Here is a 20,776-nt window from a genome sequence, read left to right as displayed (position 1 = left end):
TGAAGAATTTAACACCAATGTCCTCCTAAGCATGTATTAAATTATTTTAAGACGATCTAACAGTCTATCAACTTCACTTTAAAGCTCACTGTAAATCTTCTGCTCATATTAGGATCATTAAAAATAACATTTTAAAAACATTTTAGTGAGTTTAACCAGTTTTTGGCTCCACAATCACCACCACGTAGGCCAGTCAAGTTTCAGTGAACACATTGAAGCTCTTTAGGTAAAAATCTGTGCATAAACATTTTTATTATTCCCTGCAGATTCTCTGCGAGGCTTTTCCTGTTAGTCAGTAAATACCTCAGTATGAATAGATAGTTTCAAAGTCTTGCCGTGTCTTTCAGCCTGATATATCTCTGGAAAGTTTTGCATTTTTCTCGTGGCTGATCACTGTCTTCAGGGGCCATTAGCTTGTCATATCTCCATCTGTGGCCTCATGCTCTGTACAGCAGCCTTCGGATTCCTCAGTTGGCACCGGCTGATGAGCCGCTGGTGTATCTGCTCCTCCTTTTAGTTGCTAGTAAATCGCTGCCTACTGTAATTTTCATACAGAAAATGTGGCTGCAGAGAAGCTTCTCAATTCTGAAGCATCAAATTGTAATCTTGGCGAGTACGTCGACCTCACTGTCAATTTCTTGCTCACAAATGACTGATACGCAAATGTGCAAAGAACTTAAACATTACAAATGACAGATTTTAACTTTCATTTTATATTAATTCAAACATAATAGTGTATTTGGCCTATTTTCAGACACGCAAACACTTTGTTATATTAATTGATATCTTTTCCAAGTTCTTGTGTAGTGGACAAAACATGAATGAATGTAATCTGTATTAAATGTGATGTTGTTTTTAGGAGATGTGCTTGTTGATTTGTTGGTATTTATCATTTCCAGGCTCCTGAAAGAAAAGAAATACCTTCTATGTTATTCATGCCATAGCCACTGATATCACATTTCCTGTGTTTTTTCAGTTGTTAGTGGATTTCAGGCTAGAATGATTATTACTGACTATAACAGCCCATGTTTGGAAATTTAATCCTTTTCCTCATTTATATCAGATATTTTGGCATATAATTATAGGCGGGTACGGTTTGATTTGTACAACAAAATGAACATTATGTAACACAAGGAAGCATGACACAAAAAAAGAAAACCATGAGTCACTGGCCCTGACAGCGAGGCATCCGGTGGTAATGGTTTGGGTCCTTTGTGCCATGATGCCTGGTTTCTACAGATGTGATGCTGATGCCTGGTTATACCAGCCCACATTTCTGCAGGTTTAAGAACTGAGTATAACATTGAATTAAGTGGCAAAACGTCATGTTCATAAATCCATGTGATGAAAATTATAGTGGACAAAATCTGCAAATCATCTGTGAGTTTCTTGCCATAACCCCTCCCTTAGTTACTTACTTCAGTGGGTCCAAATCTGGGCCCAGCAATTTTGTGGTGCAGTACTTGTGCCAGTTTTTTGGCACCAGCGCAGGTCTTTTTTTTTTACTGGAAATGCAAACAGCTGGTTCTAGATTTGGCACTGGTACTGGATTGGTGGAAAAAAAGGTTGCAGGAGGAAATTAAGGTTGAGCGCACATGAATACATACTTGTTCTGAAAGATCACTTTTAACTGTGTTCTCTTCCAGAACAACAATGCCTTCATCCGCATGAATCAATAGTGGCTTAAAAGTGTTGTGAATCATGTGATATGGACTTTAAAGTCATGTTTAAAAGGTACTCACTGATGCTTGTGGTCCAAACCAAAACAAAGGTACTTTATGTTGTTTTCTTCTTTACCCATCCTTATATGCTATTGCTGTATTTTTGCAGTATTTACAGCTTTAAAAGTTATTTTTAGACTTCTCTTCATTAAATAGCCTGGAATACTACTGGTCAGTTGTTTTTCCAACAAAACCACTGAAAACAAAAATTCTACTGAAATCCTGTGTAATAGCTTCATCCAGGATTCAGGACCTCTTTGTTTCTTAAATTAAGCCAGTGTTTGTATTGCAATCTAACACCACAACTCCACTTACTGCTGCCCCAAAATTAACTGGAGACTTCTTCTGCCCTGCTGAAAAAAAGCGAAGCAGTTTTAGCAGCATAGGTTGCCAAAATAGCATCATGAATAACTCCCAAGTGCCTTTTTTGTTTCATTATTAATTAAGTGATTTGTGTATTTTTAGTGTAATTGCTTACTTTCAGCACTTATTTATTAATGAATATAATTTATTTAAGTGGCTCAGCTGGATTACCTTTCCTCCTCATATTAAACAATATAAACTGATACATTTGTTTGTCTAACAGATGTTCACAATGATTAAAATCAAGTGGTGCTTCGGGCATAGAGTGGAGTCTGCACGGGTGGAGGCCAAGTTAGAATCTGGAAGAGATCATGGTCAAGTAGTTGCTAGTTTGATTTTGTGTGCTGACGCTGGTTACAAAGAATCAATATCGAATCAAGGAGGGTTGAGTTTCTAGATAAGCGTTCTCGGCCACTCTGGCTATTCATCATAAGTCTGTAGAAACCTGATAGGTCAGAAGAAATTATATTCGAGCAAGAGTGGGGCCTCCTTATCTCTCTATAGCAGGGGAATAGGAGACATGCCGATCAATACCAGGCTGTTGTGTAGTACTTGCAATTATCAACAGCTGATTCTGTCGTCCCCCAGCTGCATCTTTTAATACCACATAATTACAAGTTTGGGGACAATGTCTGGTGAAAGGGGATTACAGCTTTGCTGAAGTATGCTTCATTCTTCTCCCAGCTTTGAAATAGCTACAGTCTGTGGAAGGGTTTCAAACACATTTTATTATACACCTCATACTCTTGCATACTTTCTTTTTTAAAGGATTTTTTAATTTATCGATAACTGAGCTGGATTTAAGTTTAAACTCTGGTCTGTATTGGCTGCTATTATGTCAACCAACCGGTAAAACATATATACAAGCTACAAAAAAGGTGTATTCAGCCTAGTTTTATTTTCAAACTGAGCTCATCTGGGTTTATCTTATACACTTCCCTGATGCTCACTCGAGGGAGGATTTCTTCTCCGACACATTTTTCAGTCTATTATGGCGCCAAATTGTGGGAGGTCGTAACAAATGAAGCAAGGGCTCCAACACCTCCTGTGGTATCCTGGCAGTAGCCTATCGCAGGCGGCTGAAGGGCATCTAATGATGGACCGGAGGCGGAGGCAACAAGGAGAGCGCCGGTAGCTCGGATAAACCAGGGATCTCACTTCCGACAGTCACCAGTGTAAGATCGGATCTACGTACGACCTGAGTGAGATTTTTACGCACAAAGTTTGACTTTACGCACGTATCCAATCCTGCGAAATCTGATCTGTTAGGGAGTTACCTCTTCCGTCGCGTTGATTCTGGGCTTGAGGCAGTTTTAGGTGTTCAGCCTATTTTCTCTGAGGGTGCTCCTGCTAGTGTTACGCTTTTGCCGCGAGTGTGTGTGAGGGATTCAGCTGGGACATCGAGCCATCCACCTCCCGAGGAGTCAACTCAAAGTGGAATGTCTAAGCCAATCCAAGAGCTGAGAAAGGAAATAAAACAATCTTAGACTCAAACGGACTATCTAAAGATGCAGCATTTGACCACAGAGTTAAAACCAAGACCGTTCCAAAACGCTTAAGACTCTCAGGAGTTCAGATCGGACTAAACCATGTTGGCTGCTCGGAGATGTGCGTAAAATCAGCCGCACACCGGACAGGAAGTGAACTAATTATTATTAAACACCATCCCTCATTTCCATATCTACCGTGAGTTGGCTGGACGGCAGCCAATCACCCATCGAAAGGCAGCTAGAGTCGTAAAAGCATTATCCTTCCTCCATCATAATTACACTGACATGCGCAATCTGCACTCGGGCATCAACACCATCCTCCGATCTCTTATTTCACCGAACCCGCTCTCCACGAAGCGTCCCATTCGCTGCTTGTAGATGATTCGGCGAAAGGCAGCAGCGAGGCGCACAAACAGATCAACATGTCCCGGCGAAAGCAAGCCAAGCCGCAGCACCTCAAGTCAGATGAGGAGGCGATACAGACCGGACTGCTCTGCAATAATGGTAAGTGTCCGGGGAGCTTTGGACGACTTTTCAGGGGGGGTTTAGGCTGCTGCGTGAAGAAGAACTGTCGTCTTAGACGGTTTATTCAAAATGATTTATTCTGTTACAAAAAAAACTTTTTAGGCAATTTGTAAAATAAAATAGAATGCAAATTAATTTAAACAATTTTACTTACCATTTTCTGCGGAAACACACCTATTATTTTAGCATTATTTCTGTATAACACTGTTTAGCTTTCAAGTCTCATTAGGGAAACTTTTTAAAGATAAAATCCGAAAAAGTTCATGATTTGATCACAAGGAAGCTTTTTTCATTTAGTTTTAACTTTACTTTGACTCGTGCAGGTCGAGATTTAACAGCTGGAGAAGATGTTGACACAATATGGAGTAGCAACTGTAGACTGAAATCTTTTAACATTTTTCTTTATGAACCAAGTTCAATGTAATAGTTTATTTGCTTGGTGTTTAAATGTTGAAGAAACAGGACCTGCTGTGAAGGACTGCGCCGAAACAAAACCCCCACATGAAGCAAGAAACGCACGGAAATCTTATATTTTGTTTCACATTATGTTCATATTTTATTTTATTGTATTCTTTTAATTTGGGGGGCAAAGTCCTCCTGCCAACTATTAAACTTTTAATGATAAACATTCATATTATAAATCAAATAGAAATAGTCTTAAAAGAAGCTTCTTAATAAAGTAAGACGTTTAAGTAAGTCAAGACCCTTTTTTAAATATATATGTATATTGATTTAAAGTTTTTAATTATAACATTAGGGAAGTCCATGAATAAAATAATGACTAGGGATTATCAGCGCATTTCATATCATTTGTAAACAGAACAAAATCATTAAAACATATGACCATCCCATGTTAGAGTACACTATAACTCTTATCTTGTATATTTTCAGTGTCAGGATTTAATCTGGTGTGCTTGCAGGAAATCCTCATTCAACCGTTTAATCAACAAAGAAGCTGAGCATTAAATTGTATCAGCATTAATATTTTAAGTGTAAATCAACCTTTAAACTGCTGGAAGAGGCCAAAATGTTTACTGAAATTTAACAGAATTTTAAAATTAATCTTTGGCCTCTCAATTTGGTGCAGAATCAGCTGAAATACTTTTACATTCCACCAGGGACGTAAATATAAATTCATCCAAATAATGCTGATGTAATATCATTCATTTGACTTATTTTAATTATGTTAATGTTGATGGAGGGTTTTTTATTATTGTTTGCATAACCCTGAAAAGTAAAAGGCCTGTAAATGAAAAAATCAGCTTCACTGGTGGAATCGCAATTTTTATCATCATTGCCGTTTTTGTTGCGTATTTTTCATTGAATTATATGTGACTTTGTTTTTATGCGTGGCTGTGAAAAGGTGTCGAGTGTGGAAGAGGCCCTCCTGACTCGGGCCCTCCCACCGCCCTCCAGCCAAGCAGGGGGCTCCGCCACTATGAGCTGGGCTTTGATTGAGCCTGCTGACTTAACCTTTGGCAGCATCACCCTGAGAGGGGCAAGTGGTCCATGTCTGGATCACAATACAATTAGTACATCTGAACCATTGACCTCTGCGACCCAGAGGTCGCGCAGAGAGTCACAGAAGCATTAATGCTGGGCTGCGAATCTGTTTGCTTTTCAGCTGCAGCTTCATGATTTTTTTCCCCCTCTCTCCTCTCATCGCCAAACCACACAAGAAACCAACATAAATCTGTTTACTGTTCCTGACATTATGGATTGAGTGAGGGTGACATTTTTAAATAAATTCCCATCACGTGTTATTACATTTGGAAATATATTTAAAGGTTTAAATCAAATCCGATCTTTTCTTTGTTTTCATTGGAAGTAAATCTTACAGAGAGCAGACAAAATCCTGTGCTAAAACAGTGGAAGTGTTTTCACTCCTGTGTTTGCTGAATCGCCCTGGTGATCCTCAGACCACCCACTTTGTGAGGCAAGGACTCTGATTATTTACCCATGACAAGTTTGACTTTCAAATAGATTTTTCTACTCTGCTCTGGTTACACTCTTACTTCTTAAACTGAAAAAAAGTCTGTAAAAAATTCTTTTTATAAAATCTCTGACGTGCCACATTTGGAGCTACATGTCTATAATAGGTTAGTGAACTAATTTCCTCCTTAATGCAGACATTGTTCTGCGTGTTTGCGTGAGGATTTGTTCAGTGTGTTCGTATAATTGTAAATATAACAGACGTCTCCGGCTGCTTTTAGCTCCAGCACACTGGGAGTAATTCTTTTAGGTGGTGAAATGTGATAATTGGAGTTTATTGATTTAAGTCGGAAACACAAACACACACGCGTGTGCACACACACACGAATTATGTGCACATATGGGGCCACACAGACACACGTTCGTGTCAAATTTAGCACAAACACACATCTTTCAATCTAAAATTATTTAAAATTCACATTTAGTTTGCTTAAGGAAAAAACGCTGACAGTCCCTGTGAACGTGTCTTTAACGTGTGATGCTTACAAGAATGGAAGTTTGTAAAGATACTCAGTTAACAAAATCCAATTACAGTCGTTCCTAATCCCTGAAAATATCCATCCGTCTAAATAGTCAGTTTTTAAAAATTGTTATCCTTAAATTAGTGTAGCAATACCCGGATATATGTGCAATAATTCAGTAGTGATTTCCCCAAAACTTCCCATCTGGCATTACTGTCTGTTTCCTAATGGGGCAAAACCTGAACAGATGCAACAGTGATCATAAAGTGTGAAATCCTGTCATAAGGAATGTCACATATCAGCTACTGAAACGGGGCAAAATGAAATGAAGATTTCAAAATAAAGAATTGTGCTAAAATATGAGAAAATACATCAGGAAAAGTCTGGAAACGAGGACGACAAGGCACGCTCTTACGTCCTGTTCACGTCAGGGTATTTTTTAGTATTTTTATTTTTATATGTATTTTGTATTTTTGGTATTTAGATGCATGAAATACAAAAATAAAAAAGAGATATGTGTTGCTGATGCAGATTCACAGATGTGTTCCTGAAGAAATTTGAGAAGACAATTAAATTTATCAGACCCTGAGAGCGAACACGATGTTTTAATAACAATCAGGGTATAACATGTGTTTCAGGTTGTGTAGATTATTAAATGTTACAACAGTTTTTTTAAGTTTAGGTTAATTCACTTCACTTTTTCCAAATAGAAATTTTGACAAATATGTGTTTTCACACACTCTTTACTTTTACTTTAATTTTACTTTAAGTGTGAGTTGAAAACTTCTGTCAGACACTTAAAAGCAGTCTTTTAGAGTCACGTCTCATTAAAAATGAACACACACTCCACAGCTGTAAACTTTGAAGTAGCTGAGCATGGTCTTTGGTTAAATGCAGTTTTTTATATTAAAAATAAACCTTAAAATGCCCCAAACCTTTCCTCCTGTGGTTCATAATTTGTTCTCACATACAAATGCACGTGTGTGCATAACGTTTACGGCACATATGCAGTTTAATCTAAATTTGTTTTAGATAATTCCTTGACAAACCGTCCCGTTTCAGCTTGACATGTTTGTTATCTTTGGACGCTGCAGGGTGTCTTGTGGATTTCAACGTTCAGTGGAGTTAAACAATGGTTGTCCGCACAACACGAGATTGGAAAGATGGACTCACCGCTGTGTGTGTGTGTGTGTGTGTGTGTGTGTGTGTGTGTTTGCGTGTGTGCGTGTGTGTGTGTGTGTGCGTGTGTGTGTGTGTGTGTGTGTGTGTGTGTGTGTGTGTGTGCACGCACGAGTGAGAGGGGGAAGGGACCATAGGTGAAAGGTGATATAGAGAAAATTCGTCCCACCGACGAAACATCGGGACATTCAGTGATCAGTTTCCCATTCTACTCTTGTTTTTTTTCCTTCTCAGGGATTTTGGCTGGCATGGAGCGAGAGAAGGCCAATGAAGACAGTGAGGAAACACACATCTGTGATAAATGCTGTGCTCAGTTCTTCACTTGGACCGAACTGTTAGAGCACCACAAAGTCTGCACTGAGGATCCCTTGGTGCTGATAGTGAAGGACAGCGAGGGGATGCCTGCACCGGAGGAATCTCCTGTCGGGCCGTCTCCAGTTCCCAGCGTAGCGTCCAGTGACTCATCTGCTGCAGAGTCCACGGATGCCGGCTTTGAGCTGGGAGAAACACTGGTGAATGACAATGACAGTCTGGATAATTTGGAGGAAGGGAGGGAGCGGGATGAAGCTATGGAGCTTGAACATTGCCCACAGGACAAATACACTACAACGCCTAGCCCCCATCCCCCGGATTCAGCTGAGTCCACTCCTTCCCAGATGTCTGCAGCTGCCAGCTACAGCATGCCGAGCACCAACGTGACACTTGAGATCCTTCACAGCACCAGGGTGGCTGTTGCCCAGTTTTCCCAGGGGATCAATAGCAGCGGTCCAGGAGGGAAGGCAGCTTCAGCAGCTATCCCGGTGATCCTGGAACACCTGCTAGCTCTGCAGCAACAACAGGTCCACCAGCTGCAGCTTATAGAGCAGATCTGCAGCCAGGTAGCTGTCATGAACAGACAACCAACACAAGCAGCATTAAACCCAGTCTCCAGGTCCCTGTCTTTGGCTCCTAACCCTTTCCCCTCACAAGGCATCATCCCTCCTCCCGTCCTGCCACTGTCAGGAACGATTCCCTCCGCCATTAACGGACAGGCGGCTGTTTCTTTGTCTTCTGTGCTTGAAAAGTCGCAAACCCTGCCCTCACAAACTATATGTGGACAGCCCACATTTAAGGATGTCACATGTACCTCAGCCTCCTCAGAAAACACGACCCCATCTCTCTCCAGCTGCAGCAGCAGCAGCATCTCCACGTTGCTGCCTCCTTACACAGGCTCACACACCAGCAGTGTTAGCAGTACTCAGACACTGAGCTCCTCCAGCCCCATTTCGCTGGCACAGAGCAGTCTACTCAGCTCTTCTTCTAGCCTGCCATTTCTACCTCAGAGCCCCCCCAGCAGCGTCATTTTTCCCAATCCCCTGGCTAGCATTGCCGCCACAGCTAATGCACTTGACCCTCTCGCAGCCTTGATGAAGCACAGGAAAGCGAAACTGCCTAATGTGTCCTTGTTCGAAACGAAGCCCAGCCCAGAGGAGCCCTTCTTCAAGCATAAATGCAGGTTCTGTGCCAAAGTGTTTGGCAGCGACAGTGCTCTGCAGATCCACCTGCGCTCCCATACAGGAGAGCGGCCCTTCAAATGCAACATCTGCGGCAACCGATTTTCTACAAAGGGGAACTTAAAGGTGCACTTTCAACGGCACAAAGAGAAGTATCCTCATATTCAGATGAACCCCTTCCCAGTGCCAGAATATCTGGATAATGTGCCAACAAGTTCTGGGATTCCCTATGGAATGTCCATCCCTCCAGAAAAACCTGTCTCCTCCTGGCTGGATAGCAAGCCGGTTGTAGCAACTCTGCCAGCCACTCTGGGTCTTCCGCTTTCCTCCACTATTACTAGTATCGGCGGCTCAAATGACCCTGTAAGTGTAACACCATCTGTTAAATCTTCCTATGAGCCAGCTCCTGGTGAATGTGTATCTGTGTCACCTAACCACAGAGGCAGCGAGGCTCGTTTCTCTCCCGTTTTAGAAGCCTCCAGTGTGCTGAAAACAGAGGGGGTGCACCTGCCCCAGAGCTGCACCAGTAATCTGAGACCCAACCTTGCCTCTGAAACAACCAGCACCACCATCCCATCTGTGACCACCACACCTGAACCCATCGCCTCAGCATCTCCTGCCTCCAACTCTCCTTCTCTCTCATTAAACTCAGACGAAATAAGACTCCCATCGTGTGGCCTCCTGGATTCTATGCAAACATCTGAGACCTCAAAGCTTCAGCAGCTGGTGGAGAATATTGACAAAAAGATTACAGATCCCAACCAGTGTGTCCTCTGTCACCGTGTCCTCAGCTGTCAGAGCGCGCTCAAGATGCACTATCGCATCCACACAGGCGAAAGACCCTTTAAATGCAAAGTGTGCGGCAGGGCTTTCACCACCAAAGGAAACCTGAAGACTCACATTGGCGTTCACCGAGAAACTCTCCCAGTGCAGGTGCAACACTCGTGTCCCATTTGTCAGAAGAAGTTCACCAATGCTGTTGTTCTTCAGCAGCATATCCGCATGCACATGGTTGGTCAGATTTCAGAGTCAGCCGCGGTGGACGGGCTGCAGGAGGTGGACAGCAACGTGTCTTTCAATGAGAACAACTTTGACAGCCTGAGCAGCAATGGCAATGACCTCATTGATGATATTTCAATGGAAGAGGATAATGAGGATGGTGAAGAGGAAGTGGAAAATATGGAGGAAGGCGCATATACATCTAAACCCTTAATCTCTGATTGTAATTCTCCCCCCAAGTCTTTAGCCATTGTGTCAAGTATAGCAGCTCTGGAGAGACAAATGAGAATGATTGACTCTGCTGTAAGCCTAAACCAGTCATTTGGTACAAAACCCCTAATTAATGGTTTTAAAGACAGCAGCCAGCTCAATATTGAAGGTGCTTTATCAGAGAAAAGGGTGGAGAACTGTAGTGAAAACAGCCCACATGTGTCCGAGTCCTCCTGTTCGCCTTGTGTATCAGCGTCTCCCTTTCAAAGCAACTCAGAAAGCATGACGATCAAATCACCGGCAGTTGACAACAGCAGGCCAGAATCCCAGGAGCCTTTGGCAGCCTCAGTGAAGAGAGAGCAATTTGAGTCTCCTGCCTCTGCACCAGCAGCTGCCCAAGAGCCGAGAGGAACACAGCCCGGCAAACTATGTGTGAAAGAGGAGATGCCTTACAGTATGTCATTCCAGCTGAGCAGAGAGAGAGGTAAGCTAAAAATGCCATGTAAATGTTTATTATAATAACCTTAAAAAACAGTTTAGTTTTGTAAAGATAACTTTATACTGCAGGTATTCCAAGCCTGATTACCAGCACTTCATCGGGCTTGATAAAAACTGAGGTGAATGGTCACAGTCAACCGAGCACCCCGATGGAAGGGCACCATCCTCCGTTTAGCATCCACATCACCCCAGCGTATCCGTCAGTTGGTAGCCAAGGTATGACCTCCCTGCTAGGCCCTGCGCCTCCTCGGCGAACCCCAAAGCAGCACAACTGCAATGTCTGTGGGAAGAACTTCTCCTCAGCCAGCGCCCTGCAGATCCACGAGCGGACTCACACCGGAGAGAAACCGTTTGTCTGCTCGATCTGTGGTAGAGCTTTCACCACAAAAGGCAATCTGAAGGTAGATAAAAACTGATGTTTTTTCTGGTGTGTTGTGTTGTGTTGTGTTAGGACCTTATCAAGGAAAACTGTTCCCTATTGCTATTAAGTTTTAAAAAGTGCACAGTAGGTGAACCAGGACTCATTTTACTGTGGTGAATATTGGATAAGACAAGACTTCCTGCAAGACGGGAATCCTTTAGACCAAGAACCTGGTTTCAGTTTTAGAGAAACAAAGCATTCAGAGGATCTCTTGTTCAAATGTGTCTAAAAGTAAAACAGTCCATATTGAAAAACAGAGACAGATGAACTAAACGAAAACAGAACATTTACCAAGCATACATATTCTTCTCTACATGGTATCTTTGCTTATAAGAATCCATTAACGCGAATTAGGAAGCATATCGATGGAAGCTTAAATCATGCACCTTTCAAAATAAAAGACTGCTTAGACTATACAGGTTTCTGTAGGATTAAAACTTTGTTCATCATTTAGTGCAACATCATACTAACACTGACAAAATCTCTGCTATTCACCACTTGGATCTTAAAAATCATAACTGATTATCACTTTTACTTCTTAAATGTTAAGAAGTATCAAAAGTAATTCCCATTAGAATTCCTTAGAACCCCAGATTGCACCTTCATAATGTTTGTTTTTGTCCAAAAACAAACAAATATTTTACAGTATTGAATAATCAGAAAGGTTTCTGATTAATTATTAATCAACAAATCGATTCTGGATCAAACAATAAAAACTTGCTGTTCAAACTTTTATTTTGTCAGAGCCTAAAAATGACGTTTAAATAAATGTATTTGAACCATCAGGGTGTGTTTGAAAAAAATCAAAAGATCTAACATGAATAAACTGTCAGCTGTCCTATAGGTGATATACAGTGGGGCAAAAAAGTATTTAGTCAGCCACCGATTGTGCAAGTTCCCCCACTTAAAATGATGACAGAGGTCAGTAATTTGCACCAGAGGTACACTTCAACTGTGAGAGACAGAATGTGAAAAAAAAATCCATGAATCCACATGGTAGGATTTGTAAAGAATTTATTCGTAAATCAGGGTGGAAAATAAGTATTTGGTCACCTCAAACAAGGAAAATCTCTGGCTCTCACAGACCTGTAACGTCTTCTGTAAGAAGCTTTTCTGTCCCCCACTCGTTACCTGTATGAATGGCACCTGTTTGAACTCATCATCTGTATAAAAGACACCTGTCCACAGCCTCAAACAGTCACACTCCAAACTCCGCCATGGCCAAGACCAAAGAGCTTTCGAAGGACACCAGGAAAAGTATTGTAGACCTGCACCAGACTGGGAAGAGTGAATCTACAATAGGCAAGCAGCTTGGTGTGAAAAAATCAACTGTGGGAGCAATCATCAGTAAATGGAAGACATACAAGACCACTGATAATCTCCCTCGATCTGGGGCTCCACGCAAGATCTCATCCCGTGGGGTCAAAATGATCATGAGAACGGTGAGCAAAGATCCCAGAACCACACGGGGGGACCTGGTGAATGACCTGCAGAGAGCTGGGACCAAAGTAACAAAGGTCACCATCAGTAACACACTACAACGGCAGGGAATCAAATCCCGCAGTGCCAGACGTGTTCCGCTGCTGAAGCCAGTGCATGTCCAGGCCCGTCTGAAGTTTGCCAGAGAGCACATGGATGATACAGCAGAGGATTGGGAGGATGTCATGTGGTCAGATGAAACCAAAGTAGAACTTTTTGGTATAAACTCAACTCGTCGTGTTTGGAGGAAGAAGAATACTGAGTTGCATCCCAAGAACACCATACCTACTGTGAAGCATGGGGGTGGAAACATCATGCTATGGGGCTGTTTTTCTGCCAAGGGGACAGGACGACTGATCCGTCTTATGGACAGAATGAATGGGGCCATGTATCGTGAGATTTTGAGCCAAAACCTCCTTCCATCAGTGAGAACTTTGAAGATGAAACGAGGCTGGGTCTTCCAACATGACAATGATCCAGAACACACCGCCCGGGCAACAAAGGAGTGGCTCCGTAAGAAGCATTTGAAAGTCCTGGAGTGGCCTAGCCAGTCTCCAGACCTCAACCCCATAGAAAATCTGTGGCGGGAGTTGAAAGTCCGTGTTGCTCGGCGACAGCCCCAAAACATCACTGCTCTCGAGAAGATCTGCATGGAGGAATGGGCCAAAATACCAGCTACTGTGTGTGCAAACCTGGTAAAGACCTATAGTAAACGTTTGACCTCTGTTATTGCCAACAAAGGTTATGTTACAAAGTATTGAGTTGTATTTTTGTTATTGACCAAATACTTATTTTCCACCCTAATTTACGAATAAATTCTTTACAAATCCTACCATGTGGATTCATGGATTTTTTTTTTTCACATTCTGTCTCTCACAGTTGAAGTGTATCTCTGGTGCAAATTACTGATCTCTGTCATCATTTTAGGTGGGGGAACTTGCACAATCGGTGGCTGACTAAATACTTTTTTGCCCCACTGTATAACTATGTTTGTATTTTGAAAAAGATTACCACATAACACTTTAAATGCCATTTTCAGGTTCATATGGGAACTCACATGTGGAACAATGCACCGGCAAGGAGAGGCCGGCGGCTTTCTGTGGACAACCCCATGGCTTTGCTGGGTGGAGAGGCAGTGAAGTTTGGAGAGATGTTTCAGAAGGACCTGGCAGCTCGAGCCATGAATGTAGACCCAGGATTCTGGAACCGTTACGCGACAGCTATCACCAACAGCTTGGCCATGAAGAACAACGAGATCTCGGTGATCCAGAACAGAGGCATCCCTCAGCTTCACCCCCTCTCGGCAGGCATGGACAGAGTGAGCACCGCAGGAGGTCCAATTACCAGTCTAACCAAGACAGGCATCGACCTGGGAAACAACAGACATTTTTCTCTGCTGATTGATGACAGTAAAGAAATTGGAATCAATTGAAAAAAAGACAAACGTTGTGAAATTATGCAAGTTATTATGGACATTAAAATATTTGTAAAACACCTTGTTTGTTCTTATGTATTATATATAGACTTGAAAAAGAACTTTTTATGACTCAACAGAGAATAGTAGGTTATTCACATTTTGCTATTTTACTTTGCAGTCATTTGTGAATGTGTTTTTCTACACAGTAAAGAAGTTGTTCAACTCATACTGTAATTGACAATTCCTTAGATGTATGGTTGCTCTGAAGAAGGGAACATATGTCCGATAATCAATAATGCAAAGAGTCTGCTTTCTCCTCCGGACACCTGCCCGCTGCTGCTACAGTGAGAGCAAAGCACAAAATATGCTCGTGAACATCCACATCTATGAACTGAAAAGATACGTTGTCAGTGTTATGGTGAGAAATTGTCTTTCTTAAACAACAGTCGGACCGAATAAAAATCAGAACACACCACCTGTATGTTCAGATCTATACGTGACACTCCTTAGTTATTACAGCACTTTTTTTTTTTTTGCTTAGAAATCACAGCCAAGAATAAGCTTTTTCATTTACTTTTATCTCTTTCAGCAAGGATTTTTTTTTTTGGCAAACAATAAAATGGCCCTCATAAACTAACAGCTTTAACAAATTGATTCTTTAGCTTGACTATATTTTATCATTTTAGTAGAACTGCAAAGCTACGTCTGAAGTTTTCAATTAAATCTAAAAACAACCATCAGTAATAATAATAATAATAATAATAATAATTGTAGTATTTAAACAGGTCAATGAGTTGTGTTATCTGTAATTATTTAAATCAAAGAAAATAACAGAAAAGTAAGTCAGCAGTCAACACTAGATTTCATAAAGGGAGACCATGTCAGCCAGTTTCAAATCAAAACTTTAGGAACAAAATGAAGGCGTATATTTTGTTAAGTAGTTTCTATAAATTCGGATTAGAACAGCTGCTTCTCAAATAATTTCAAAATCATATGCAAAATGCAAAATATACCACCTATTAAAGGTATCGTATCATCCTCCAAAGTCTTATTTTAGCGTAAGCTATATTTATTATTTCACTACACTGATTAAATCCGCGTGCAACCTTCGGTTACATCTTGAAAGCGCAGTTTTCGCATTGCTACATTCAGAAAAAGCCCACTTTGTTTTTTTTGTTTTTTTTTGTTTTTTTTGCACACACGCTGCGCAAAACAAGCGTTGCGTGAGATGAACCCCCCGCCCACCCAGTTTGTGCTCTCTAATCTTAAATTAGTGAAGCAATTTTTTCTTGGCTTGACATTCATCACTACGACATTTTTAAATGCCACGCGAATGCAGCACAAATCCCTACGCTTTTTGCGTGGCATCGCATAGGTACTGCCCAGCCAAGATGGCTGACAGCATCCCGTTAAATCCGGTGCGGAAGAACTCGAAGAGAATCCCGTATTACAACTCAGCCAGGCTTTCAAGGTATGGACGGGGTAGCTGAGCTGTTTTTTCTGTCTCGCACTAAAGCGACAGTCTTGTTGTCTGACACGTTTATGTGTTTTTGCTTTGCTTTTGCTTCCCGGGGCTCGGATCTGTGTACGGGGGTCGTGCTTGTTAGCTTGTTTTGCTAGTAGTGCTGTTGACAGCTCATTAGCGGTTTCTGCTTTGACAGCTGTTTGATTTTATCACACCGCCCCAGGTAAAGCTAGAAACCTGCGCAATATGTGCTTTTGCTTTTTTACAAGTTCCATAATTCAGCCTGTCAGTGTAGCATATGTTAGTGATAGTTATCTGCTGTGTTCCCTCGGGCTTTTCATTTAAAGTCACACGATAGCTGTGCTGGCGTACTACGTCACATGATATATGAAGATAGTTACTTTCTGTAGTCGTGATTCACCATCTTGCTCATCTTTCAGAATGGAGGAAGATGAGCTAACACAGTCCTCAGGGTGAGGAATGGACAGGAAGCGAAGTAGGCGCATAACAAGGTACTTGTAGTTCAAGAGCATCCACAGCAAATAGCTTTGGGTCATGTTAACGTATAGGCAAGTGGCTAATTAAAGGTGGAAGGTAAAACCTCGACCCCTGCAGGGTTAGAATTTGGTGGCCAAGTTAAGATTTAAGTAGAAAATGTCCTAGTATGTTTCACGTCCACTTGTCTCCTTTGGTCACGGCAAAAATAATAAAAATTTCTCTTCTTCCTGTGGTGAAAAACATCTAGTGATCTTCTTTAGGATGACAATGCCTCCACCCATAGGGCACAAGGATTGGCTGGTTAGTTTAATGAGTATTAGAATGTTATAGTTTCAATAACACAAGATTACAACCTAGTTGAATTCCTATGGTAGATTTTTGAGTGCTGTACACCACTGTAATCAAGTAATCAAAACAGGGACTTGTATAAAAATCTAAAGCTAAACTAAAGGTTTTCTAGTAGTACATGATGGTTTAGCAGTTTAAGATGCCTTATGGGCTGAGAAACAGAGAGGTACTGCTTGCTAATACAAGACAGGTATGCCGTAGTGAAAAGACTGCTTTATCTTTATCTTATTTCTTTTTTTCTTTTTTTTTACACTAATAGGGACCACGTTTTACAAAAAACATCAAGTTGTGGTGGAAAGGATTAAAACTTAAGTGAAACCATAAATGGGTCAGTAAAGTGTTTACTGAGGGTACAGGTTAAGGGTACAGGTCAATTTATCATTCATCAAACAAAGTAAACAGAATTTTCCAGCCTTCTTTTTTTTACAGTGAGCTTCAGTCATTGATGACAGACTGCCTAAATCAAAGTCTGAAACTTGTTGCTCCGAGGTGCCAACAGCAGCACTAACATTACAATGCAATAACAGTGACAAAACATTATATGTAGCAACACAGTTTAAATCAACTGTAAGCAAAAAAAAAAAAAGTGGCCTAGGTAGTGTTTTTAATGGGAATTTTAAGTCAAACTATAACATAAATGCTTTATCCTTTAGTTCAACAATAACTAAATCAAATAAACCATGCAACATCTCAGGAGCCTCCACAGTATTGAAATTAAAATATATTTTATACTTGGGGATGTTGTGTCTTGGGTCAGACTTATCAGCCAGTTGCTTAAAACCCTACTTTTCCACTAGCTCTTCCTGTCATATGAAGTGCAACTAGTGAGTGCTCCAGTGAGTCATTTGTTTACTTTTGGGTCACTCCTCACCAGCTGCTATTATCTCGTCTTTCATAGCCTGGTTTTACTGGATGGTGTGTTTTTTGCTTCAAGTGGAGAAACGAGTTTGTTTCCACCTTTAGCAGAGACAGTTTTCTTGCTTATTCTGCAAAGCATTGTGCTTTTTTTTTTTTTTTTTTTTTTTTTTTTTTTTTTTGGAGGCTGTTGAAGTAGTTCGTTTCTAAAATGTCGTCAGAGGCTGATATGTGGCTCTTGCTGTCAGAGATGGATGTCTGGGCTACACTTGTTGTTGTTCGCACTAAGTATTGTAAACACCTGGCACAGCTCTATCCTTGATATCACATTAATGACACATTTTTATAATGTAAAAATATGTACCCCATATTATTGTGGAAGGTGGCACAACCTTAGAAGGATTGTATTGTCCCATGTGCACACATAAATCACAGACCTCAGCAACTGTAAAAGGTGTTTTGTAGTGGGTGGTAGTAATGTGCAATTCAACTGCAGTATATTAAAAGGCAAAAGTATTCAGTTTTATATACAAGGAGTGCAGAATTATTAGGCAAATGAGTATTTTGTCTACATCATCCTCTTCACGCATGTTGTCTTACTCCAAGCTGTATAGGCTCGAAAGCCTACTACCAATTAAGCATGTTAGGGGATGTGCATTTTCATTCAAAATAGTCAACAGGGTCGCAAGAAGCGTGTGGGAAAAACCAAGGCGCAAAATAACTGCCCATGAACTGAGAAAAGTCAAGCGTGCAGCTGCCAAGATGCCACTTGCCACCAGTTTGGCCATATTTCAGAGCTGCAACATCACTGGAGTGCCCAAAAGCACAAGGTGTGCAATACTCAGAGACATGGCCAAGGTAAGAAAGGCTGAAAGACGACCACCACTGAACAAGACACACAAACTGAAACGTCAAGACTGGGCCAAGAAATATCTCAAGACTGGTTTTTCTAAGGTTTTATGGACTGATGAAATGAGAGTGAGTCTTGATGGGCCAGATGGATGGGCCCGTGGCTGGATTGGTAAAGGGCAGAGAGCTCCAGTCCGACTCAGACGCCAGCAAGGTGGAGGTGGAGTACTGGTTTGGGCTGGTATCATCAAAGATGAGCTTGTGGGGCCTTTTCGGGTTGAGGATGGAGTCAAGCTCAACTCCCAGTCCTACTGCCAGTTTCTGGAAGACACCTTCTTCAAGCAGTGGTACAGGAAGAAGTCTGCATCCTTCAAGAAAAACATGATTTTCATGCAGGACAATGCTCCATCACACGCGTCCAAGTACTCCACAGCGTGGCTGGCAAGAAAGGGTATAAAAGAAGAAAAACTAATGACATGGCCTCCTTGTTCACCTGATCTGAACCCCATTGAGAACCTGTGGTCCATCATCAAATGTGAGATTTACAAGGAGGGAAAACAGTACACCTCTCTGAACAGTGTCTGGGAGGCTGTGGTTGCTGCTGCACGCAATGTTGATGGTGCACAGATCAAAACACTGACAGAATCCATGGATGGCAGGCTTTTGAGTGTCCTTGCAAAGAAAGGTGGCTATATTGGTCGCTGATTTGTTTTTTTGTTTTTGAATGTCAGAAATGTATATTTGTGAATGTGGAGATGTTATATTGGTTTCACTGGTAAAAATAAATAATTGAAATGGGTATATATTTGTTTTTTGTTGAGTTGCCTAATAATTATGCACAGTAATAGTCACCTGCACACACAGATATCCCCCTAAAATAGCTAAAACTAAAAACTACTTCCAAAAACATTCAGCTTTGATATTAATGAGTTTTTTGGGTTCATTGAGAACATGGTTGTTGTTCAATAATAAAATTATTCCTCAAAAATACAACTTGCCTAATAATTCTGCACTCCCTGTAGTTGCAGTTCACAACAGTAATCTCCTCAAGGCATTTACATTCAAGGGTAAAAAACCATATGATATTACAAATAAAACCCCACCAATCAGATCCCTTATGGTTAACACTTGGCGACAGTAGGAAGGTAGAACTCCTTTTTAATAGGAACAGATATCCAGCAGAACCAGCAAGGGGCATCTATCTGCTGTGACTGACTCGAAGGGTGAGGGGATGGTACCTCACTGAAAGAAAAATGGTAGAGTTGTATCTAGCTTGCTTATTATGCCGATAAAATGGCTTGTATTCTGCCAGTGTAGCTCTGGCAGTTCATGTTAGACTGAGTCTATTTCTCTAAATTTGTCAGCACCAAGTCTAAAATAAAGAGCTTAGTTTCACTTGAAGTGCATCGAAGCAGAAACACCAGTGCACACCAGTGTAAAAACGCAAACGGCTATGTTGCCACGAGGGCAGGGATTCAGGACAGGACAATAAATCCCACTTTGTTTCTAAGACCTGTAAGTTGTGTCTAATTTTACTATATCTCCTACTATGGCTAAAAGTACATTTAAACTTGGACTTCCTGGGAAAATCCTCTGCCACGCTGAACTTGTTTCTCATGATAGTGATGAAATTAATGTGGCAGTTTATTGATCCCTGTAGAGGAATGATGAGAGCTGATTTTCTCAAACTGTTCCAAAGCATTTGTCCTGAAGCTGATGGAGAATGCTTTCCCACTGACACTCTGAGCAACTGTTGGCAACACCGTCAACGCTGCACCGGAGAGGCAGAAAACATTTTTACAAAGCAGCCCACGTTTCCCACAGGCTTGAGTTATTATGTAATCAGATGTGGGTGTTCCATCGCAAGAAACACTGGCTAATAATCCACTTTTTTTTTTTTTTTTAGCAAGTTCGAATGGTGTGTAAACATATCGCACATTTTGGTAACAGTGAAACATTTCCCAGATCATATGACTCAAAGCTTTGAGCACAATATTTACAGTTTAACACTACTACCTTTATGTTTATAGATCTGTCTAAAACAGTCTTTTTTTTCTTATCCTCTTTAACAGTTCATCTCCCTGCATATTGTCATTTAATCAGTGTTTGTTTAGTTATAACTTGAGAAATCTGTGTATCTGTATCGACTGTTCTGCTCATCAGGTTCAGACTTGGCATAGCTGGGTCTTTGGCTATGAAGGGAAGGATTTGGGGTATGTGACCAATGCAAGTGTCCTTGGATGCAGTGCTCTTAAAAAAAAACAAAAAAAACACTGCTTACTCTGAAGGTGGTGATGCTATGCACAGGATGTGTGCTGATTGATTGAAAGATTTGCTTGAACAAACAATGGATTGACAGCAGAGTTCACCATGAAGGGGAAAAAGTGTGAAAAGAATCAAAGGTCAAAAATAAAGAAGTACAAATGGTGGTTGGAGTGAACTGTTCTGGTGGTTTTGAATATTTGGTTTCTTTGTATGTTTTCACTTCTGTAATCAAAAGAAACACCCAAAAC

The 20,776-nt window shown here is 41.1% G+C and overlaps 2 protein-coding genes across 6 annotated transcripts in view; both read left to right on the top strand.

The window, feature by feature from the left end:
* The first annotated feature begins 3,275 nt into the window (after nt 1-3,275).
* On the top strand, nt 3,276-14,325 carry sall3b (spalt-like transcription factor 3b). The gene is made up of 4 exons (XM_026156781.1): nt 3,276-4,078; nt 7,966-10,917; nt 11,001-11,332; nt 13,871-14,325. Exons 1-4 carry the CDS (start codon nt 3,997-3,999, stop codon nt 14,261-14,263), a joined length of 3,759 nt encoding a protein of 1,252 aa, XP_026012566.1. The 5' UTR covers nt 3,276-3,996; the 3' UTR covers nt 14,264-14,325.
* Nucleotides 14,326-15,573: 1,248 nt separating this feature from the next.
* atp9b (ATPase phospholipid transporting 9B) overlaps nt 15,574-20,776 on the top strand; it is a 42,957-nt gene continuing 37,754 nt past the window's right edge. For 2 of the 5 annotated variants that reach the window (XM_026156787.1, XM_026156786.1), the window contains exon 1: nt 15,576-15,719. In XM_026156787.1, the coding sequence (XP_026012572.1) occupies nt 15,640-15,719 (80 nt within the window). In that variant the 5' untranslated portion in view covers nt 15,576-15,639. Of the gene's footprint in view, nt 15,720-16,153; nt 16,226-20,776 lie in introns of all 5 variants that reach the window. The other 3 variants (XM_026156788.1, XM_026156782.1, XM_026156785.1) reach the window with 3 other exon arrangements.

The sequence above is a fragment of the Astatotilapia calliptera genome, chromosome 22 (assembly GCF_900246225.1).
Source record: "Astatotilapia calliptera chromosome 22, fAstCal1.2, whole genome shotgun sequence".
Lineage (NCBI taxonomy): Eukaryota > Metazoa > Chordata > Actinopteri > Cichliformes > Cichlidae > Astatotilapia > Astatotilapia calliptera.
The sequence above is the reverse complement of the archived record's forward strand: the minus strand, read 5'-3'. Positions and strand labels throughout refer to the sequence as shown.